This window comes from Perognathus longimembris, chromosome 6, assembly GCF_023159225.1.
Source record: "Perognathus longimembris pacificus isolate PPM17 chromosome 6, ASM2315922v1, whole genome shotgun sequence".
Classification (NCBI taxonomy): Eukaryota; Metazoa; Chordata; class Mammalia; order Rodentia; family Heteromyidae; genus Perognathus; species Perognathus longimembris.
In genome coordinates, this window is record NC_063166.1 from 57,110,075 (window position 1) to 57,135,688 (window position 25,614).

Below are 25,614 nucleotides of genomic sequence, written 5' to 3' on the forward strand. Positions count from 1 at the left end.
AACAAAGCTAGAAACCACTTTGTTGGTTTTGTGCAAAGTATGGCAGTCTTTCTTGTTTCGATTTAAAAATTTTTATAAATAATACATCTAGATATTTTCATTGAAATCTTTATTAATTTTTTTCAAATTTTTATTATCAAACTGATGTACAGAGAGGTTGCAGTTTCATACGTTATCATTGAAATATTTATATAAATAAATACAGAATAATTTTGTATAATAAAGTATTCTGTTTCCATTTATCTGAATCTCATTCCATTGTTAACAGTTTGATGTTTATCTATTAGTACATAGATACACATATATTTATATATCTTAGTTTTCTATTGTTCTATAATCTGTTCCCTACTGAAAGATTACAGTTGTGTATGATTTGTATCATTTTACTATGTGCCATTTTACTATGAATAATTGTTTCTTTCTTTCTTTTTTTTTTTTGTGGCCAGTTCTGGGGCTTTTAGGCTGAGGGCCTGAGCACCGTCCCTGGCTTAATTTTGCTCAAGGCTAGCCCTCTGCCACTTGAGCCACAGCACTACTTCTGGCCACTTTCTGTATATGTGGTGCTGGGGAATTGAACCCAGGGCTTCATGTATGGGAGGCAAGTACTCTTGCCACTAGGCCACATCCCCAGCCCAATAATTGTTTCTTTATATTCTTAATTATTTTTTAAAATTTCACTTTCTATTCTTAGTATATAATTCTTTTATTATATTTGTCATTTTTTCTTTGACTTTGGAATTTACATTTACAGTCAGTCTAGCTCTATTAAAAAAATAAAATATACTACTTCACAAGCAGTGCAGATGCTCTATAATAACCAACTATTTCTAATTGTTTCCTTCTATCCTTTGAATTATTAGTGATTTTAGTTTCATGTATGTATAAGCATATACAACCAAATCTATTTTTACAATTATTATTTTCAACAAGTTGCTGTATGTCAGATAAATGAATAGTGAAAACAATAAAATTTTAGTTACTTTCACTTATTCCTTTTAAAATTCTCTGTCAGTTTTTATCTAGGTTTGAGTTCTTTTTGTCTATATGTATTTTCTTTATTAAGAGCTTCTCTTAACTTTTCTTGTATCATGTATAATGGAAACAAATACCCTTCATTTCTAGTTGTCTTAGAAGGTTTTTATTTCCCTTTCATTGTTTGTTTTTTTAAGACAGAGCCTTGGTGCTGGGAATGTGGCTTAGTGGTAGAGTGCTTGCCTAGCATACATGAGGCCCTGGGTTCAATTCCTTGGTTCCACATAAGCAGAACATTAAAAAAAAAACAAACAAAAAACAGAGCCTTACTGTGTAGCCCAGGCTGGCCTTGCTTAGCCTCCTGAGTGCTGGGAATAAAGGTATGTGCTACCATGCCTGGTTCATCTTTTTTTGTTTTGAAGAATACTTTTGCAAGATACAGAATCCGAAGGTTTTTTTTCTTCTTCTCAGCACTTTGAATATTTCACTTCATTTTCTTGCTTGCATGATAGTAAGAGGAAATCAGTAGAATGCATTTCTTTGTTTCTCTAAAGGTAAGTCATTTTCTTTCTCTGACTTCTTTCAAAATATTTTCCTTTATCTTTTATTTTGTGCAGTTTGGATATAACATACTTACCTATATGTAGTTTCTGGAATTTATGATTTGACAGCTAATGTTAATTTTGGGTAAATTCTCAGCTTAAAAAAATTTCTTCTGTCTCCTAGTTCTTTTTTTATGTATATATCACATCTTTTATAGTTGTAGCACAATTTTAGGATCTTCAGTTTTGTTTCTATTTTATGAATACTTGTTTTATTTTTTGCTTTTCTGGTTTGAAAGTTTCTATTAGAATGCTATAGATCTAGTCTACTGATGAAGGCTTTCTTTATTTCTCTCCTAGTAGACTGAGCTCTAGCATCTCTTTCTGGTTCTTAGACTTTCCATCTCTTTGCTTTTATTATCCATCCAGTATCATATCTACTTTACCATCAGTGCCCTTTTCATATCAATAATGGTTTATCAGGTTTTTTTAATGTACAAGATTACTTTTCTCTTTTTTAAAATACATGAGGTTGAGAAGTATTTCCCTTGACCTTTTCTATTTCTTCTTGAATTACGGATTCAAAACACTTGCCTATTTTTTTCTGTTATATTGGGTGATTTTTGTTGAATTGGTAATTATGTTTTATTGAAAATAATTGCCCTAAACATTTACCTAAAAATTACCCTAAAGATTCTTAAACAAAAAACTATGGCTGTAAGCACCTGTAAAGAATGGAAAAGTACTCCTAATTATCTTTTTTATAATGATGACAAGCTTGGTGCCTCTGACCAAGTAATACAGCATTTTTAAAAACAGACAAACACAACCAAATTTTATACTTGTGGCAAGAGTGAATGCAAATCTTTAAAGAAGCCATTTTCAAGGCAAACCTTAACTAATTCCTCATATATAAAGGCATAAAGGGAAGCATAATCTACAAAGTAAAATGCCCATCATGGAGAGTTTCTCATGAGAAAGCAAATATTGAAGAAAGGAGTTTTAGCTATAATATCAACATGATGTTATCATAGAAAATATAAAGTAAGTGTGTTTTAGACATTGATATTTATAAGTAGGTCATTTATTTTTAAAAAAACATTTATTATTTTTATAAGATGTGGAACATGTGCTAGCCCCACGCCCAGAAATTCTGGACCTAGATCTGTTTGTTTATATGAGATGAGACACATTACAATATTTATAGCATGGCTTTTCCAAGCAGCAGAAAATGAAAAGTCGAATTTTCATTAATACATGGGAGTGAACATCAATGCATTGCAGTACACATGTCAGGGTACATGAAGCTTAAAATAAAAATGTTTATAAAGGACTGTGGTTTACATGCCACCATTAATATACCTTCCTAAAATCCAAGATTATTTAATTACACATACAGGTAAAATAAAACAATAGAAGGAAGAAGTAATCAAGAATTTGGGGTAGTGAATTCCTCTGGGAAGGAGGACCTAAGAAGTTTTCATAGGGTATATGTTGCTAATTTTTCAAGTCGTTTTTGTGGATAAATGGGTATTTGTTTTAGTCACATCCTGAATATAATATACTATTAGCAGATTTAGTTTATGTATTATAAACTTTTTATATTTTAACTAATATGAAAAATTAAGAAAAGAAGAGAGATTAAAAAGAAAGTGGAGATGGTCAAATCTGGTAGTTCAAATAACACAGATGAAGTATTTCCAGAGGATGTCTTGGATTTTTCATGAAGAACAAGTTATCAGATTTAACAGGTGAACAGAATGTAGTCAATGAAAACAATACACCAGACAATTCGGCTTAATATTGTGGATAGCCACTTAAGGTTTTTTGGTACTGGAGTTGAATGCTAGCAAGTAGGATAGACTGGAAGAAGGAGCCTTTAGAAATTGAGGTACCGATCTATACGCAATTACAATTTGGATAGAAAGGAAGATCATATACTAAAAGCTCTCACATCAAGAATCTCTGCTGCTAGATGACTGTTGAGTGTGACAGCTATTGGGAAAAGAGGCATCCAAATAGCTAAAGTTTTTCTTTTTATTTTTAGATATAGTCTTACAGTATAGCCAGGGTATTTTTTAATTTTCTCTGCAGCCCAGACTGGCCTTAAACTCACAGTCTTCCTGCAGAATCCTCAGGGCTGGAATTTATAGATGTGCATTACCACACCCAGTACCTGAAGTTAAATAATATGGATTTAAACACAAATCCATGGATTTAAACATAAATACATGTCATTTATGTGTGAAATATTGCCATGTATGAAACATTGAACACATTTTGAGAATGAGATTGGCTTTAATCATACTATATGCATTTGTGGGCATGACAATTGAGGGAATATGAAGGATTAGAGCTTGAGAGGGGAATTGAAATTCTAGAATTATCACCATAAGTTCTATCTTCCTTAGTATATTTCTTAGAATAGTTGGTCCAACTGAGAAGTCAGGTCTGTTCATATGTCATTTCTTTAAGTTTATTCTAGCTGTTGTACCTGAAATTCTCCTCATCTTCATATCTGCCTACTCTGAATTATGTTTCTTCCTAGCCTTTCTTTTGTGCTATTTTATTTACTTGTTTATTGCTGGTCATTTTCTTTTAGTAGGCCATAATATCCATGAGTTTGAGTCTATGAATTACTTTTCCCCACTACTACATAATTTTGTTCTAAATTGTATAAAGTCACATAAAGTTATTAAAAATTTTTCTGAAGTCCAGTACATCTCATAGAAAAGGAACTGTGAAATAAATTGTGTTTTTCTTACCTCATAAGATACATATATAGAATTGCAGAAAAAAATACTATTTGTTGTTATTATAAAAGTGCTACACAGAGGAATTACAATTACATAAGTCAGAAAATAAGTACATTTTCTTTTGTATAGTATTTTCTGTTCCCTTACTCTCTCCCAGTCCCTCCCTCCTTTTTCTACCCTTTTCCTGTCAAGTTCTGTACTCCTCCCTACCCTCCTGAAAGTATACACTTGAATATACAATACATAAAGAAAAGAAGACAGGATCATCAAAATGTAAAAAAAAAAAATAAATTAAAAAAGATCTTAGAGTCCACTTATATATATGTATATATAATTTTATATAAATATAAACAGGCATGTAAGCATTATACCTTTGTGTTTCTCTCCTATGAGTATCTTCTTTTGGTCTAACTATGTGTATGTGTATAGAAGCCACCAGAATATTAAGACTAGGCACCCAATGGCTCATGCCTGTAATCCTAACTACTCAGGAGGGTGAGATCTGAGGATCGCAGTTGGAAGCCAGCCCATGCAGGAAAGTTCATGAGACTCTTAACTCCAGTTAACCACTAAAAAGTCAGAAGTTGGCTCAAGTTGTAGAGAATTAGCTGTGGACAAAAAAGTTCAGGTACAGCACCCAAACTCTTAATTCATGTCCCAGTATTGGTATGAAAGAGGCGGGGGAGGCAGAGAGAGGGGGGAAGAGAGAGGGGGAAAGAGGGGAGAAGAGATGGAGCCAAGAGGGGGGGGGAAGAGAGGGGGGAAGAGAGAGGGGGGGAAGAAAGAGGGAAGAGAGGGAGAAGAGGGGGAGGAAGAAAACAGAATGTTCATGAGGAAGTTCATTGCAGAATTGAATTCCTTTTGACTTTGGGAGTGTGGTACCTCTGAGGTACTTTTCTAAAGTGGGCTGTTCTTTTTTGTTTAATTTTAGACAAAAGACCTAAGACATATCATATATCATATTTACAATAAGATGCAAAAAAAATACCTCTGTGTGGAAAAACACAAAAAGCTGTGAAAAAATAGGCAGATTAGATAATAGTAGAAGTAAAAGTAGTAAAACTTTAAAAACTTTTTTCTCTTTGACTAGAATAGATGATTAAAAGTCACATTTTTTTTGAGTCCCGCAATTGTCATTAGAAAATAATACTTCATCTGCTTGTTAATTTGAGTGACACTTAAATGTGATTTTTCAGTGCATGTTGAGTACAAGAAACAAAATTATCACAATTGTTAAGGAGATGACAAGTCATCTTCTTGGACATTATTGATACATTTTTATTTTGGAGCAAAACGGAGTCAGCCTGTGCTGAGCAGTTCAGTCATTTTGTTTTCCTTTTCTTATAAATTAAAAGAAAGCCTTTGTTATTGTATTAAATTGCTAATGAGGTTGTTCCACAGCAGACTAACAAGATAGGCTTATTCAGATAAATGGAAATGGGCAGTTGGAGAATAACTTCACTGGCCTTTGTGTTGTTGAAACAGAAGTTGGTTTACTCCCTGTGGCTGAGGTTTCCTGTTTACACAAGAACTCTACCCTTCCAGAGTCTCAAAATCCCATATATTTGGGACACTTGGACCTTTTTGAGTAGCAGAGGATGACTGTATCAGCAGTGTATGTGTTCTCTCTCTCACCTAGATCTTTGGGAACAAAACACCCAAACTAATTTAAAATAGACAACAAATTTTAACAACTAGAAATAATTTGGTCATATGTGACTGGGAAACAATAACCACAGTACTAATGAAGAAAAATAAACCAATTCAAAATTCTAAAAACAGCCACATGGTACATTGAAACCCACTAGTTTTATTGCTGGTCTATTTAATTTCAAAAATGGCTGAATTTGGGAGCCATGAACTTCATTGTAAAAGTTGAGATATGAGGAACTTGTCAAAATAGAAATTTTGTTATGAGTTTTGTGTTAAAACATGTTATGGCATATTAAAATATAATTAAAACTGCACAAGGAATTTTATTCTATGAAGAGAAAATAAAAATAAATTTTGTTTTCATGTTAGTAATTGTTATTTTTCTACAAAGGGCATTTATTTGGGACAAAACAGCTTTTTAAAAAAATCTGTTCCTTTAATTTGGGAGCAAACCACTAATATTAGTTATAGTAAACACAAAACACATAATTATAATGTTGCAAAAGGTAATTAAATCATATGAAGGTGAAGACTGACCTGTATAATGCTTTGACTGAGTTTGAATAAGACCTATGCTGTACCTGATGGATTGGACAAATAAACTCTAATTGTTATAATAATTGCCATAGAATTTAGAATTATTTTCATGATTGTAAAGTTTTGAACCTGTTGAAACCACACATTCGTACAGGAAGAATGAGTATATGTAAACAACATTGTTTTTAACATTTTGTAAATGTGAAAATATCCAGATTATTCATTATTAATAGTGGGCAGCTAATGTGGAGTACTTCCTGAGCTCAAACATTTGACGAATTTCTGTCATGTTACTCACTTCTGGATTGATTTTCAAATTGGCTAAATTAAGAGTGTCTTCCTTATTTGTTTTGAGTGACAAATTTGTATTTATTTACAACACTTAAAGTGAGTAGAAGCAAGATCACTTGACTTTGTAATTAGCATTTCTGTAATTACATTTGAAAATTTTTACCATGTTTTCTAAGTGTGTGTTTGTGTTTTAAGGATTATTTTTTTAGAGATAAAAATTCTTCATATCTTCTTTCTGTTTATTAAAAATACTATTTTCCAAAGGTTTCTTTATTCTATAATACTTAGATGCAACAGTGTAAAACAAGTGATTATTTTTATAAGTATAGAAACCCAACTAGAGCCTAATAAGAGCTAGAGGTGTGCTCAATGGACGAGTGAGTGCTGGCCTAGCAAGTGTGAGCCCCTGATTTAACCCTAGTACTATTTAAAAAAAAAACAACAAGAAGAAATCTGTATTTAAGGAATCCAACTCAAATACCAATTTGACTGAAAGCCAATAAAAATTCTGTAGGTGAAAATTAAATTCATTTAGTTGATTGTAATTGATTGATGTTGAAACAATGACACTTTTTAAAAAAAGCCTATGTAACAGATGGTCCTGGCAAAAGCTGTACATTCATATAGAAAATTGAAACTAAACCCGTATCTGTTACCTTGTACAAAAATCAACTGAAAAATAAAGGAGGGAAGGGTATCAAGTCTGACAAGAAATGTACTCACTAGCTTATGGATGTAACTCTAACCTCTCTGTACATTGCCTTGACAATAAAATTAAATTTAAAAAATAAACTGAAAATGGATCAGATTCCTTAATGTATGACTCAAAACTTTGAGCATACTTACAGAGAATACTAAGGAAATTCTTAAAATTATTGGCATATGCAGTGATTTCCTGAACAATATTCCAGTAGTCCAGCAAACAAAAGAGAATTGACAAATGGAATTAAAGTTTTGGCCACAGCAAAGGACACAATCAACAGAGAAAAGAGATAACTGACAGAATTATAAAAAAGATCTATACCAGCTATTCTTCTGACAGTGGTTTTATAGTTAGAGTATATAAAGAACTAAAATACCTTAATGCTAAAAGAAAATAATCCAATCAAGATGAGCAAAATGTCTGGGCAACAGGCGCTCACATCTGTAATCCTGGTTACTCAAGAGGATGAAATTTGGTGGATCTAGGTTAAAGGCCAGCCTGAGCAGAAAATTCCATGAATCTCCATTTCCAAAACAACCAGCAAAACCCGGACTGGAGGCATGGAACAATTAGTAGCACTAGCCAAGAAAGTTCCAGTTTCTTAGTTCAAATCCTAGTACCAGAAACAAAACAAAACAAGCAAAAATAATCAATTATCTGTATAGACATGTCTCAAAAGAATTACAAATAGCCAGTGAATAGGAAAAGAACACTCAAGATGTTCAGCCGTTACATGTCAAATTGACATTGAGATGCCTCTCACCCTAGTCAAAATGACCAAGAAATGCTGGCAAAGATATGAAGAAAAAGGAACCCTATACACTGCTGGTAGGAATGAAAATCAGTACATCTATTATAGAAAACAATATAGAGATTCCTCACATAAATGAAAAATGTAACTATTGTATGATCAGTCACTCCTGGATACTTATGTGCAGAAAATGAAGTAAGCATATATTGTAAGAGAGCTATGTCACAAACATAGATGGGCATACTTGCTTGTGTCTTCCCACAGTGTCAGAATTTATTGAATAACAATAAATTCAGAAGCTATACCATTAGCATATTTATGCATATGGAAACCTTACAGTAAAGCTCATTAACTTGCTACTTGATATGCACAAGTAATTACAAAGTCTTTAGGTGGGAAAATGGTCTTTAAAGGCATTTTTAATACAATTAAAGAAATTTTGATAGATTAGATGATGTTGATAATTTGAATCACTATTGGTAGGTATAGCTATGATAACATTGTATTTTAGGTGGATGTCCTTATTCCTAGATTATGTCCTCTACATCTTTTGGATAGAAGGTTAGAATGTTTGAAACAAAAAAGTATGTGTGTGTGTGTGTGTGTGTGTGTGTGTATTTCTATCTTTTTATATCTATGAGTAGACCCAAATGCAGCAAGATGACTTCAGAATCCAGGTGAAAATTATGTAAGTACTTCAATGTTCTTGGTACTTGGAATTTTTATAAAACCAAGGGACATTTGACTTGAAAAAAATAATAGTAATATTTCATGAGCATATTTTAGTTTTCTTTGAAGTCATACTTTTATGGTTTATTATATTTATAGTTATGATCATATTGTTATTTTACAATGTTGCCCAGGGCCTTGTACATGCCACATTCATATACCATATTTCCTGTACACCCCCCCCCAAGAAAAGAGATATAATCTATAGATTTACAAGTTGTAAGGAATGACAGGGAGACTCATGCACCAATTACCAAGTGATCCCCAGTTTAAAATCCTACAAGACTGTCATATCACAAATAAAGAATTAATATTGATACAGTCCATCAATCTTATCCAGTGTTTACAGTTTCATTTGAGTGTGGCCCACCTGGGCTTAAATCCCATCAACTAATAATTCTTTCTCAATTTTGGTAACTTTGTAATTTCCAAATGGATGCTACCTGCAGTGACTCACACCTGTAATCCTAGCTACTTGACAGCTTGAAATTGGAAGGACTGTGTTTAGGTGCAAGCTAAGGCAAGATGTTGTGAGCGCTTCATCTTAACAGAAAACGCTTGGTTAACAGTGCTGATCTAGAGATTCTCACTGAAACAGTGAGGTTAAACTTATATACATATGAATTTTTTGTCTTTTTACATGCACACATAGACACAGTTACACACATAAATATAGCTTTTATGTTTATTTCTTAGGTTTCCACATTTGAATCTTGGATGTTTTGTACTCTAGGTTGGTGGTTGCCTTTAGGGACATTGACTTTCTTTTTTTTTTTGCCAGTCCTGGGCCTTGGACCCAGGGCCTGAGCACTGTCCCTGGCTTCTTCCCGCTCAAGGCTAGCACTCTGCCACTTGAGCCACAGCGCCGCTTCTGGCCGTTTTCTGTATATGTGGTGCTGGGGAATCGAACCTAGGGCCTCGTGTATCCGAGGCAGGCACTCTTGCCACTAGGCCATATCCCCAGCCCCGACATTGACTTTCTTAAGTGGAAAATTCACAATAAAAGTATAAGGTCGTTGTGACTTCAGTCTAATGTTCATTGAAACTATTTACTGTCTCACAAAGCTGAGTCTAGAACTGGTTTGTAGATCCCTCAAAATTAACTTAAATTATAACCAGGGTCATTAAGTAAATATAAACTTAAATTAAGAGGAAAACATAGAAAATAAACATATAGAAAGGGTAACTCAAAAATGCATTTTGTAAGAAAATTACATTTCAATAGGGAATACATAAGTATGAATGACTAAGTCATTTTCAAGAACATGGATCTATTCATAGTCTCAATATGCCAAAGTCGTTGCCTTTATTGCCTATGATGATCAGGACCTTTAGTCTTTATAGTTCTTATCACAGTGATTGATCTTTTTAAGATTTGAGTTACAGGTTTGGTAGATTTGAGTTACAGGTTTTCAGATTTGAATTATGCTATAGAGCATCAAAGAAGCTCTGCCATGATCCATTTTATATAAATTAAATTTACTTATATATTATTGTAATCCTACACCATTGTAAATCTCTTTATACTTTTCAAATACAATGCTTCCATTCTTCTTTTTAACTTAGAGCTAGTGTTAGAAGAGTAATCTCCTTTTGTTAATGTTTGGAAAATTCAGAGCCAAGGGTCATGTATCAGCCTAGTGCCCTGTGTCTTGTTAGTCAGGGACCTAAGCCTACAACTTGTATCTCCTAATTCGTATAATACCCAGAACTCACTGTGAATCTGCATGTGTATGTCTCTGCTCTGTCCCCATGCTTTCTGATATCAGAGCCCTTCATAACTGGGAAGAATCATTCTGACTACAACTCAGGTGGAATTGTTGCAATCTTTCATGCAAGGGGAATGAACATGTGACCAGGTCTGGGCCACACAGATTAGTCATCCTTCCAGCTCTGGCATGGTTTCTTCAAAGATGACCATGTTACCGACATCAGGTGAATCAGCATACTTTCTTGGATTTCTCCACTAGAACTAGGTGAACAATGGTTTATTTTTGCTGGGGTTGTCAGCATTGGAATTGACATAGAAACTGTCAACAGTGTAAAGTTAACCATGTCTAACACTACATGAAATCCCCAGAATTCCTAAATACCTGAGGCTGGGAAAGGATCGTTCTTTGGAATGAGGCCCATTTTAATTCACATGATGTTTGCTTTGCATGGAATAGCATGCTGTATCTTTCCTGACTTCAAATCTTATATGTGCATATAACATTTCAATTAAAGCAAATGACTATTTTAGGAAGTTTAGTTTTGTCTTTGAGAGAGGAATACCATGAGAGAAAGACCTCCTGTGAAAGTCACAGAATAAGTTGTTCTGTTATTCCTCTTGCTGAATTTTAGGATCTTGAAATTTAGCTTATTTCTTTAAACACTATGTATAATGGCTTAACTAAAGATTTGTTTGCTCTTCATTACACCTCTCTTTAAACGCCACTTGTAATGACTTTAAGTAGAGATTTATTTTTCCTTTTGTAATAAGACATCCAGAGGTTGTTTCTAATAGCTCCTCAGTGTCATATAATACTGTTTTCTCCTTTTTCTGCCCTCCTCTTCTGTCAGCCTTTGTATATGGCTCTTACCATCTGGATTTCAGATAGGAAAAGGAGAAAACATAAAAGCAAAATTGCTTTGCCATCTGAATTATCTTGTTTTATGTTTGTTTCTTTAATTTTGTGACAGTCCTGGGACTTGAACTCAGAGCCTGTGTGCTGTCCCTTGAGCTTCTTGTGCTCAAGGCTAATGCTCTAACATTTGAGACAGAGCTCTATTTATTTTTTATTTTTGTCAGTTGTGAGGCTTGAACTCTGGGCCTGAGCACTGTCCCTGAGCTCTTCAGCTCAAGGCTAGTGCTCTACCACTAGAGCCACAGTGGCACTTCTGGCTATCTGGTGATTGATTGGAGATAAGAGTCTCACAGACTTTCCTTCCTTGGGCTGGCTTTGACCTGAGATGCTCTGATCTCAGCTTCCTGAGTAGCTAGGATTGCAGGTGTGAGCCACTGGTGCCAGGCTAGAGCTCTACTTCTTTTCTAGGTTAGTTTATTGTAGGTAAGAGTCACTTGAACTTTCTTGCTGAAGCTGGCTTTAAAATGCAATCCTCAAATCTCAGCCTCCTCAGTAGCTAGGATTACAGGCATGCTTCACTGGTGCCTGGCTAAATCATCTCATTTCTAAGAACCTTTCCTAAATGCTTTGCCAAGTGATTTTTCTTAGTGTTTTATTCATTGGATCTTTGTCACCGCTAGCTAAATACAGACAGAAAATTTTCTTAGCTGGATACATTACTGTCCACTCCATAACACTCGGCTTCTTTTAGTTATAAGTAGAGAGTGAATTCTGTATAAGCATTTGCTGTTTGCTGTTTGCCACAGGGATTGAAGTAGCTGATGCTCTATTTGGAGAAAATCCAGGAGCTTAGGAAGCCCTAGAAGTCAAATAAGGTCTTCAAAGCAGCAAAGAATTAGCAGCAGGCCAACCACTATCTAAGTGTAATAAGATGAAAATTAGGAGACTAACTTTAGCATTCCTGAGAATTATTTTATCTCTTTTTCCCACTAGTTGCCTGCTTTTGTTTTTGGTCCTTTTCTCATTATAAGAATATATACAGGGCTGGGGATATGGCCTAGTGGCAAGAGTGCCTGCCTCATATACATGAGGACCTGGGTTCAATTCCCCAGCACCACATATACAGAAAATGGCCAGAAGTGGCGCTGTGGCTCAAGTGGCAGAATGCTAGCCTTGAGCAAAAAGAAGCCAGGGACAGTGCTCAGGCCCTGAGTCCAAGCGCTAGGACTGGCCAAAAAAAAAAAAAAAAAAAGAATATATACATATAATACATGTAATATTACATACATGTTTATATATATAAAAATAACTATCTAAATATGTTTATTTAAATACAAATAATGATATAAATATATGTGAACATTATATATACGATATATATATATTTATACTTCACTGATATTATTTAATGATGAGAGGACATAAAAGTAACCTGATTCAAATGACAAGTTGAGGTCAGCAATCCCTTTCATACACATACACACACATACACACACACACACACACACACACACACACACACACACACACACACACACACACACACACACACACACCAGTCCTAGGGCTTGAACTCGGCCTGAGCACTGTTTCTGAGCTTCTTTTGCTCAAGGCTAGTGTTCTACCATTTGAGCCAGAGCTCTATTTCTGGCTTTTGTGGTGGTTAATTGGAGATAAAAGTCTCATGGACTTCCTGCCTGGGCTTATGTCAAACCTTGATCCTCAGATCTCAGCCTCCTGAGTAGGTAGGATGACAGGCATGAGCCACTGGTGCCCACTAAAATTGTATTTTTATCTCATTTACTGTTTTATTTTTAGATTTGTTTGAGTTTGATTCTCTATTGCTCATCTTTTCATAAATTAAGACAGTTATGACTAACAAACCAGCTTGATCTTTTATTACCATACTGTCATATTGATTTTAGCAAAGATACATTACTGATACAAATGAAGAAAAGGAATTAATAAATTTCAGTTTCCTTCACTGTCTTTCTCACTGTTCTACAAATTATATGATTTTATTCATTTAACATTTTTTAATGTTTTTAGAAACTTAAAATGTGTGGCTCTTGTTTTTCTCTATCAGCTAGTCTTATTTATAGCTTAATTCTACAGTTCTGTTCATTTTATTTATTAGACATAGTAAAAGGTTTTCCACAGCCTAAGGCTTCTAGGCATGTGTACAAGGTTAAAATATGTAGTTAAATCAACAGAGCAGCTAAAATTCCACAACAAAGGTAGAAAAAAAGTTCAGGACTTTATTTAGTAAAAAACCAAAAAGCCAAAAAATAGATCCTGCCCAGTGTCCTAAGGTTAACAATGAAGAGCTTTGTGGAATTAGGACAAGGAGAGAATTCCAGATATACAAGGCTCTGATGGCCTGACAAGGGAAAGGAATTTAGAGCCTCCAAACAGAGAAGGAATTTCACGGGAAACAGTTGACCTTGCTTTGCCCAGAATTTTCTGACAACTGTCCTCAGGACACTGAGCTGATATTATGTAATGATGAGAGAAAATAAAAGTAATCTGATTCAAATGCCAAGTTGAGGTCAGCAATCCCTTTCATACATTACAATGAACATGAGGGCTTCCTACTGGAGAGCAGTGACCTCAGTATAGCACCATGTCTGGCTTTGGTTTCCAGTCGAGTTTCTTGTCCCATATTTACTCTAAACAGCATCGACTGCAATATGTATTTACCACACTGGCAGGTCCTACTGGGTCCAGTCACTGAGGAACTCTCACTTAATTGATCAGGCTTCCTGCCCTTTGATAGTAACTCACAGCTAATTCTACTCTCTGCAGAACAGCCTATTGAAGTTCTTTCTCCAAAGAATTTTGTTTTTAAAATATAAAATCTAGATGGCTCTCTACTGTAAAGAAGATAAAACGTAGGAGGTCTTAGCTCTGATCACTCCCTGACTTCCTTCCTTCCTACCAGAAGTTATTGCTCATCTTATTGGCCTCCCTTATTTTCTTTTTGTCCTCCCAAATTCCCAGGTTCTTTCACACCTCAGGATCTTTGCATGTACTATTTCCTTATTCTGGACTGTTGATCATCTTTTGGTAAAAATTCGAATGATAGGTTCTCAGCCTCCCTTGGTGTGGGGATCTTGTATATCTTGTTTACTGAGAGGTACTGATATAATTCCAACACCTGTTATGGTGCTAGGTACATAATTAATAGTACTTCATGAATAGCTAATACATAAATGAAGGAGAAATAATGATGCTGTCCACACACACTTCTAGTTTATGTGACATTTTTCTGATTTCCCCCTTTTTTTCAGTATAGTTCCTTAAAAAAAGCAATTTTCATATTTGAATTTACAGTGGAAAAGAAACTTGTATAGTACAAGTCCTCTGACTGTGAGATCTTTTGGTCAATTTACTTGAACTTTCGAAACAATTAAAAATGTTGCTGGGACTCATCAAAAACTTAGATTCTCATGATACATTATACTTATAAACTGATTTATTGCATGGTAACACCTTTGTACAAGTACTTCAAGATAAAAATATAATTTAAAAAAGAAATTTGCCTTCCCATTAATATGGTCATAGAAGATCTGGGAGATGGTACCACCTTCTTGACCTTCTGAGCACAGATTGTTAGCTTTTAAAGCAATCATCGTATTCCTCCTCCTCTTTTTCCATATGACTTCGGAGTTGCTTTTTCCTCTGCTGTTTTCATTTCAATAAGTTATCATATTATGACCTACCAGACCCTGGCCATTGCCTCGTGATCTTTATTTCTTTCAATTTGATTTTTTTTCTCTGTGTTTTTCCTTCTTAATAGTTGTAGTTATTCTCAGTAGCATTGTCCCTTGACTCTCCCAAGTCCTTGTTCCTATCCAATTGCTGTTTGGACTCGCTCATTACTTCTCACATTCTTGTTTTGGAAAAACTATCCCCTGTGCTCATGACCACATGTTTCTTCTTCTGGTACTGTTTGGTCCAGGGGCATCATGCTTCCCTCTGGTCTGTGGCTGGACAGCCTTTCAGCTTGTGTCTGGGAGAGTGTAGCAGAGATTGAGAACTTGCCACATTGCAAGCCTTGTGCATTCTGAATGTTCATTATAGTGTTGTTTAGCACCATCATATCTGTCCATATTCAATTTATTGGAGCAGATTTGTCTTCTTTCCTTTATTATGGGGTCTAAGTTAGTATAATTCTTCTTAAGGCCTTCAGTACTTACCAAACAGCCTACTATTGGGCTTTTGATATGTAACAGGTATTCATTAATTTCCTATTGTGCACCATATACTGTTCTGGCGGTTGGGCAGTTAATGTTCTAATTGCCCACACAGTTTAATGAGACACATACACATGTATAATATGTGTGTAGTATACATAAATATTTATGTGTATATTATACATAAATATTTGTGTATACATTGCCTGGGAGGATGCAGAGCATAGAATAGATATTAAAGATAGTGATGACTTCATTAAGAATGGGATACATAGCAAATTGCAATCAAAATCAAATGAAATACAAATTCCATATATCATTGCATTGATACACTGTCTAGTTGAATTCCAGCCTTCTGTATACCTGTTTGCCTGCATCAATGAATGACTATTATGCACTTAGGTTACATGAGACAGGACAGCTTCATTACATTCTCAGTGCAAAAATTGCAGCATTTTATGATTTAGAGTCGTGAGCTCAAGCATTGGTAATATGCATTTGCAACTAAATGTCTATGAACTTCCATCCCTTCAAAAATACTTTTATGCTTTATATGTTTTAAATCCTAAGTCAACCATATTTCATTTATTTATGAATAGTTGACTTCAAGTTTTTGCAATTAGCATGCTTTCACCTTACTTGCCCTCCAACCTGCCTTAGAACCTAGAGGTTTTTGTTTTGATTGTTTTTGCTCTATTTGCAGAAGGTTGTTGAGCTTGAATATCTTGTTTTAGGAATATTTTAGATGGTGAGTATAGACTGTAATAAACAAGATAAGGTTAGTTAGAAGACTAAGCACTGACTATGAGAAAATAAGTTTTTTGTTTTTGTTTTTTGCAAGTCCGGGAACTTGAACTCAGGGCCTGGGCACAGTCCCTGGCTTCCTTTTGGCTCAAGGCTAGCACTCTACCACTAGAGCCTAGAGCCACAGTGCCACTTCTGGCTTTTTCTGTTTATGTGGTGCTGAGAAATCAAACCCAGGGCTTCATGCATGCTAGCCAAGCACTCTACCGCTAAGCCACATTCTCAGCTCAAGAAAAAACTGTTTTGTGCTCAGTGTATATATGTGGATATTCTACAACGACACTCGATCAAAAGCACAAATCATCCTTTTAAATTATTTAGAAGTGTGCTCACATGGAGGGCCATGTCACATTTGTCTGAAAATCCACATGGCCTCACCTGTTTGGGATGTCAAGGATATAAATGATTATCCTAAAGTTTTTCTGGGAAATTTTTATCAAGGCATCCTGACTCCAGCAAAATCACAATTAATTTAATGACATCCATATAAAACAACCAATGCAGATGGGGGTCAAGAATATTAAATAATACTATTTTTTAAGTCCTATGAAAGTGGTAGGGGTTGGAGACATGGCTTAGGTGGTAGGGCACCTGCCAAGGAGTATGAAGCATTCGGTAGTGAATGTGAGTCCCAGTTTCAGAAGAAAAAAAAGAAAGTAGCAAAGATTATTTCAAACAATGAAATGGTATAAGAGGAAACTAGGTCAAAGAAAACATATTGTAAATGTAATTATAATAATTGTAATTGTAATAATTAAATTAGTTCAGTATTTGCATGGGAATTGTTTTATTATTAGAGCAATTCAAATACATATGAAAGTATAGTATGTGGTAAAGATTTATTTTAAATTAGTTAAAACTAGCTTAGTGGGCTGGGGATATAGCCTAGTGGCAAGAGTGCCTGCCTCGGATACACGAGGCCCTAGGTTCGATTCCCCAGTACCACATATACAGAAAACGGCCAGAAGCGGCGCTGTGGCTCAAGTGGCAGAGTGCTAGCCTTGAGCGGGAAGAAGCCAGGGACAGTGCTCAGGCCCTGAGTCCAAGGCCCAGGACTGGCCCAAAAAAAAAAAAAAAAAAAAAACTAGCTTACTGACCCTGGGCAACTCATCTAAACTCTCTGTGCCTAGTTTCTAAGAATAATTTTAAAAGAACCATCTTTTAAGAAAGCACTGGGTAAGGAGGTGGATTTAACATAGTTATGTTATACAATTGACTGACAGTTTAGAGAGAAAACATCACAGAATCTCCACCAAAAGTAATTTCAGAAAGAATGAAATTTTAAGTTTAAAAGCTATAATTGTAAAAGTACTAGTAGAAAACAATTAAATTATATTCATCATTTTAAAAATGAAACTCACAATACAGAGACCTGAAAGGAAAAGTATTGATAAGCCAACTTTCTAAGCATTAAAAATTTCTTTACTAAAATATTTTTCTTTTACCATGAAATAGAAAGAATTCATACACATACACAAAGTCAAGGTAGTTGACAAACTACAATGCAACACATAAGGCCAACCAAGTATTGCCTTAATAGATGGAATATAGGATGTTAGTAAGAAAAACTCAATAAACCAATTAAGAAATGGATACAAAACAATCTTAATTGGGATTGTATTTGATTGATATGACAGAAATCCAGCAAGAGGACTAAATGCCTTCAGCATTTTAGTATTTTGGGCACGTTTAAGATCCAAACCACATCCAGATACTACAGCCTATAATTCTAGCTGCTCAGGAGGCTGAGATCTGAGGATTGTAATTCAAGCCAGCTTTACTGGAAAATCTTATGAGGCTCTATCCCTAATCACCCAGGAGAAAGTCTGGACTATAGGTATCACTGAAGTGGTAGAACAAAAAAGCCGAGTTGAGAGGAACACAACAGCTGAGTTGAGAGGATAAAGTTCTAAGTTTAAGCCTCAATACTGGGAAAAAAAGATGACAAATTAAAAGACAAAAAGATCCAAGGTACAATGTAGATGTTTAACTTTGTTCATAACTAAATAAATGTAAATTAAGATAACAGTGAGACCATTTTTATTAATCAGATTAGTGATAAAGGGTTTGCAAATACCCTGGCTTGATATAGTTATAGGGAAATGCATATTTTCAAACTGCATCTTGTAAGTATAAACTTTTTGAGAGGACAGTTTAGAGATCTGTGGTAAATAACTTAAATGCCAATTGATTCATTAACTATTTTCAAATATATTCTATAGAAATATTAATAGATATATGAAAGATAAATATATCTCAATGTTAATGATAGTATTGCTTGTAACAGCAATACATAACCAAATGAAACACAAAGGAACAAAACATCTGAAGCAACCTAATTGAATACCAGTATCGTGACTCAGATTCATTTTCTTCTCATCACTTCTTTCTGTCTGCATAGATTTTTCTTATCTTCCAACCTGCCCAACAAGGTTTATTCAGAAATCTCTGTTGTTCACTGCTGTATCCCCCCCAAGGGACATAAAGGATTTCTGATCCTTAGTTCCCATTAGAGAGAGTTGAGTGACGGGGGGGGGGGGGGGGGGGGGGGGGGAGGCTAGAGGAGAACCCATTGCAGTGTTTCTATGAATTCTCTCAAGGGTTTTGGCAGTGGAAGTGACAAGGTAGAAGCTGCCCCAACTGCAGACTCTTGGGGAACTGACCGGATTTCACAGGCTTTGAAGTATTGAGTTGCAGACAGGGAAGAGGCAGATGACTCTGGAAGTCATTTACCCTCTATGAAACCCAGGTTCTTCGCCTGTGAAATGATAATAAAACACCTCTTGTCAGAGTGGCTGTTGGAATTGCACATGAAAACATGCGACCAAGGCCTGATGCAGCATTTTTTTTTTCTCGTTGTGAGCTTCTTGTCTCTTTCTTCTCTTCTGTGAAGATTCAGAAGGTTAAGGGATTTTGTCGATTGTGTGTTTTTGTTGTTGTCATTGCTTGTGTTTTTTGTTGTTGTCTTTTTGAGAGAAGACAAAAAGAGGGCACAAGAATGGAGGGAGAGTAAACAAACGTAGTCATGGTAGTCAATATATACTATGTGAAAAATAAACTATACAACTGTAGGCAGAGATGGGAGGGAGAAAATGGGAGAAAGAGAAGGAAGGGGTGGAATTGTCCAGGAAACATTGCACTCACTACTTATAGAACTGGAACACTTTGTACAACTTTTTAATAATAAAAAATTGAAAAAGCAGTTTAAAATTCACCTTAGTTTCAGTTTAAATTCCATTTGTTTTTTTTTTTTTCCAAAGCAATGACTTAAACACAATACTTCTGGCTTACAAAAATGAGAAGTTTCAGCCAAGCCTTGTAGTTAAACCTCTAATTTTAGCACTCAGGAGGCTGAGCTTGACAGATTATGAGTACAAGGCCAGCCTGGCATATACAATGAGATTCTGTCTCAAAAAATAAACAGGGGCTGTGAATGTGGCTTTGTTATAGAGTGCTTGCCTCACATGCATGAAGCCCTGGGTTTGATTCTTCAGTACCATATAAATAGAAAAAAGCTGGAAATGGTGCTGTGGCTCAAGCACTAGAGTGATAGCCTTGAACACAGAGAGGCTCACAGAGCCCAGGCGCTAAGTTCAAGCCCCAGGACTGGCCAAAAAAAAAAAAAAAAGAAGAAAGAAAAAAGAGAAAGAAAAAACAACAATATATTTTTGTCTCAAACAAAATAAAAAAATAGTAATTTCTTTCCATCCTCCCTATTTCCTCACCCTGAGGCTAGTATTTCACCACCACTTTTAATTTTAGCTGTTTCTTCTGGAACTTACATAATTCAGCATAATACTTTTATATTATTTTCAATTTTAGATACTAAATATTTTCACACTAGAGAAGATGAAGATTTAATTCTGTTCTATTCCCATATGTATCTTTGTTCCTTTCAATGTATTATATCCCAATTTTTTAGTTTGTCAGTATTTAGAGTTTATATTACTATTGATGTTGACATGTTAGCTATGTAATGGTCTGATTCCATTTTCTTGTGATACTGGGGATTAAACTCAGGTTATTACATAAGCCAGGCAAGAACTAAGCTACACTCCTATACCTCTATTTCCACCCCCCCCCCTTTTTTTTTTTAAGGCAGGAAAGAAAGTTTATTACCGAACTGCTGGCCTGTGGCCAAGATGATCCATGACCGGAGAGAAGGGAGAGAGCTCTATTTCCCTTTTTAACAAAAATGTTTTATTCTTTTTCGTGAGGTAGTGTCTTGCTCATTATTTTGTGTTTTGTTTTGGTTGTTGTTGATCATACCAAGCCCTCTTTCATCCCAAAAACTTCGTTCAGAAATCTGAAATGTTTCATCAATCATTTCAAATCCAGCATGAATTTTGTCGATTTACTTTTTCCTCACCTTGAAAATAATTTTCCTAGCCATCTCTGGCTTTCTGCTCCAATTTGGACTGTTTACTCTATAGTTGTTTGCCATCTTTTTTTTCTTGTTTGTTTTGGATCATGTTTCCAGATCTCATTTTCTTCTTCATCATTTACTTAAATTTGCCAAGCTTCTTTCATTCTGTCAGCTCTCTCAAAAAGGATGTCTGTGAAGTAAACGGCTGAAGACTTTGTACATTATTCTTCTGTATGATTGATTGACATTTTGGCTGAATATAGCATTTGATGTCAGGAATACTTTTCCACAACATTTTTAAGACAGCACATGATTTATTATGTATCCTTATTATTTAACAAGTACCCATTGTTGTGCTGAGAAATCCAGAATGATCCTCTTGCTTTCCATATAATCTGATTTTTCTTTTTTGGAAATTTTTAGATCTTTGTTTCCTAAGTGTTTTTAAAGTTTACAGTGACATTTTAATAGTGAAAATTTCCACTGGTATCTTCCTTCTTTTTTTCTTTTCCTCTTGTTCACCATTATATCTTCATAGGTCTCTTTGTTCATGAGTTGTGCTGGGAGGTTGATGGATCCTTCATTTTTAGAGTGCATCCTTCACGTGTTGGAAAACATTAAATTTCACTATTTCTATTTTCTCTTCCTGAAACTCATTGGAACATCTACCTGTTTTGATTTTATATTTTCTGTTTTTACTCTTTTCCCTCCCTCCCTCCCTTCTTTCCTTCCTTCCTTCCTTTCTTCCTTTCTCTCTCTCTTTCTTTCTCTCTTTTCATCTCTCATCACTCTGTGTGTCTCTTATAAAGGAAAATTGATCTCAGGGTTAAGTAAACACTTTAGTTCCGAGCAACATTCCAAGATCCCTCCTCCTCCTCCTCCTCCTCCTCCTCCTCCTCCTCCTCCTCCTCCTCCTCCTCCTCCTCCTCCTCCTCCTCCTCCTCCTCCTCCTCCCCCTCCTCCCCCTCCTCCCCCTCCTCCCCCTCCTCCTCCTCCCTCCTCCTCCCCCTCCTCCTCCTCCTCCCCCCCCCCTCCCCCTCCCCCTCCCCCTCCTCTTCGGGTCTTCTTCTTCCTCTTCCCCTTCTTCCTCCTCCTCCTCCTTCCTCTCTCCTTCCTCCTCCTCCTCCTCTTCCTCCTCCTCCTCCTCCCCCTCTTCCTCCTCCTCCTCCCCCCTCCTCCTCCTTCTTCCTCTCTCCTTTCTCCTCCCTCCTCCCTCCTCTCTCCTACTTCCTCCTTCCTCTCTCCTACTTCCTCCTTCCTTCTTCTTTTGCTTTTCTTTTTTCTGTTCAACTCATTTTCATGGTTTTTCATCTGAAAACCTTTAGTACATGGTTGGGCAAGTTACTTTTTCAGTGTTTCTTAAGTAAAGTATTCCTGTGTTCATTGGGTTGCAGCTAAGGAATGATCCAGTCTTCTATTCAGAGTCCCTCATCCTGGTATCTTATGTCCCAGAAGCTGAGTATGTCACTATTTGCTATAAATATTTCAGCCCTTGTTTTCATGGTCTAGCCCTTTTTTTCTTCTGAGCCGAGCCCAATGCTCATAAGGCTCAAGTCTCTCTTTTTCTTTAAATTTAATTTTATTGTTAAGGTGATGTACAGAGGGGTTACAGTTACATTCATAAGGTAGTAAATACATTTCTTGTGAAACTTGTCACCCCTTCCCTCATTTTTCTCCCACCTTCTCTTTCCCCCCAACCCTCCACCCTGGGTTGTACAATTAATTTTCCACATATTGTCTTGTGAGTATTGCTGTTGCATTGGTTCAACCTTTATCCTTGGTCTACCCATTTTGATGTTCTACTTCTCTTCCATAATTCAGATAAATGTATATTCAATACCCCAGGGTACCAAAGTCCAATACAGTGGCAAGAGGGTATAAACCTTAGGAAAGAAGTAGGAAATAATTTCACATTGTACATTAAAAATAGCAACAACAAGAAAAACCATTTGTTTCCATATCTTGGAGTTCATTTTGCTTAGCGTCATTTTATGTGATTATATGTACGTAGCTATTGAGCTGTTATGATCCTCTGCTATACCTATCTTAGATATATACTATGACCAATGAGTGAAACCATGGATTCTATGTTTCTTTGAGTCTGGCTTGCTTCACTTAATATGATTGTTTTTCCAAGACTTTCCATTTCCTTATGAATGGGACAATATCATTCTTTCTGATGGAAGCATAGAATTCCACTATGTATATATACCACATTTTCTTGATCCATTCATCTACTGAGGGGACAGTCTCTCTTGTTCAGCTTATTTTTTTAAGAGTAACTGTCTTAGATTCTCCAATATTAGGAAGGAATAACTTTCTCTCTAGCAAGAATCCTGGGCTCTAATTTGGGATGTCAAAAAACTATGCATAGTAGGACCGAAGAATAAAGATCATATAGTTTCACAGGCTTCATCATACCTTCTGTTCCATGTTATCCTCCTCCTGCTGCTGCTGCTCTTTCCTCCTCTTCCTTTTTTTTCTTAAAAAACAAACAAACGAAACCATAATTGAAAATGTTTAAAAGAATTCTTAGCAGGCCATAGTTTGCTAAAGCCTGGTCTAGAAGATTCTTTTGGATGCTTTCAGGCAGTTAACTTCATTCATCCTTATTCCATACTCCTGCCTTCAGAGGAGATTGAAGCCTCTCACTTCCAGTTCTTTCCAGTTTTATGGAAAAGCTAGGTGGAGGAGGTTTCTGTAGCTGCCCACTCCAGGTTCCCTCACCCTGCAGAAAGGTAAGTTTCAGCTTTCAGAGCTCTGCTACATGAACGATTGCTTGTTCTTCTTCACATCTTCCAAAAAGTCAGTTATTTTCTTGTCAGCCTTTTCCGTTACACATGCTTTTTTCCCTTTCTTTCTTATAAATTTGCTGGAATTTGTGGAGGGAGTGGAGATAAATGCACATATTTAATCTACTAAGTCTATCCAGAAGCTCCCCCCAAATCCAGTTTGGCTGGTTTTTATTTTTACTACTTTCTTTGATAGTTCTTGGTTTAGCGTTTGCATTTGTTCTCCACGTGCTCCCTTGCTTGGCCAGATGTTTGAAGAAGATGTCCTTGGGGAAGAAAAATGAGGGATTTTAAAGTGTAATGCTCTTGAAATGCTCACAGTGGTTCAGTGTGTGTGAGATCTCAAGGAGGCCTGGCTGCTTCTAACCACCAGACTCATAATAGAAATACAGTTTCACCCTTATTTGTGTAAGCCATCAGGAGCATTTTTAAATGTTTGTAATAAAGTTTGTGGCTTATTGTTTAAAATTGATTTTAAGGTAGTAAATCTAAGCTTTTTTTGGTGGTGTGTCCCTGACAACAAGGAGAGCCAGGGGAGAGGTCCCTAAGAGCTGATCAAAGAGAGTTGCGCATTTATTTTTTGTGGAGTTGCATTTGGTCCTTTAATCTACTAGTGTTTCCAATTCCATTCTGAGTACAGTACTACATACTCCATCCCCCACTCAAGTTGTCTTGGCAGCATCTGGCACTGTCTTTGCCAAATGGCCCCTGTTCAGGCACAAGCCTGCCTTTGCCATCATGTCTATATGAAGTACGAGCAATAAATGTCATAAATGTGCTTCTTTTATGAGCTTATTCATTATGTATATATATATATTTGTTCTAGTTAGTAATCAGATGAAAATTTGAAACTAAACAAGTAAAATTCACTAAAAAAAAAAAAAATGACTGCTAGTCCTTTCTATCCAGGTTCACCTTTCCTAGCCAGCGAAGATGGAGTGCTTGGCGGAGTAATTGTCCTCCGGTCATGCAGATGTTCTGCAGAGCCTGACTCCTCTCAGAATAAACAGACACTTCTAGGTAAGTTGGACAGTGACATACTGTGTTTTTCTTTGCTTGTTTATTTTAATTTTATTTTCTTATGCAGGTCCTCGGGCTTGAAGTCAAGACCTGGGTGCTGTCCCTGTCCCTCTTTGTGCTCAAGGCTAGTGTTCTACTACTTGAGCCACAGCACCACTTCTAGCTTTTTTTGAGTAGTTTGTTGGAGATAAGAGTCTCACAGCCTTTCCTGCCCAGGCAGGCTTCAAACCACTATCCTCACATCTTAGCCTCCTGGGTAGCTAAGATTACAGGTGTGAGCCACCAGTGCCTGACTCTTTTCTTTCCTTCTTAAGACATGAAAACTTACATCAGAATTTTTAAGCTACGGGAGGGCTAGGATACACCATTGATATCAGTGTCTCTACTGATCATTTTGGATAGATAAAGGTTCAAGGATGGTCTATTTTGAAGTACATGCTTAGAGTTTATTTTTCAAATGAGCTTAGAATTTAGGTCCTTTATTAACTTCCAGTACTGATTCCTCTACCTTATTTCATAGAGCATGTCCAGTGACCTATAACATTGTACACAGCAAAATAGAAAGAACCTTCCTGTTTGTCTCTCCAAAAGGAATATGAGCCATGTGAAGAGCTACTGACCTAGAAGCCAGTGCTGGCTCCATGGCTTATTAGCTGTGACGCCTTCACGCATCACTCTTACTGTTCCGTGCCACTTCCTCATCTGTAAAATAAGGACATTTGCCTTGCCTGCCTCATAAAGCTGTGGGTGAGGGAGGGGAAAAGACGTGGTTTTTGCAGATTTGCAGATGCCCATACAGATGTGTGGTTTTGTGTCTAGCCAAGCACACTAGTCAGGATGGAACCAGCAAATCTCCACTGCCAAGACATAGACTTGTGGAGTTTCCATTGCCCTTGAGTTGCCTTGTTCTAATTTATCTGTGTAGAGGACCTTTA

At 36.1% G+C, this 25,614-nt stretch overlaps 1 protein-coding gene across 5 annotated transcripts in view; it reads left to right on the forward strand.

Moving 5' to 3' along the window:
• The window catches only part of Tasp1 (taspase 1), a 208,123-nt gene that overhangs the window by 139,857 nt on the left and 42,652 nt on the right, over positions 1-25,614 (forward strand). For 3 of the 5 annotated variants that reach the window (XM_048348782.1, XM_048348784.1, XM_048348786.1), the window contains one exon: positions 24,569-24,679. The exons of the other annotated variants lie outside the window; for them this stretch is intronic. In XM_048348782.1, coding sequence (XP_048204739.1) covers positions 24,569-24,679 — 111 coding nt within the window. The remainder of the gene's footprint in view (positions 1-24,568; positions 24,680-25,614) is intronic. 5 annotated transcript variants of the gene reach the window in all.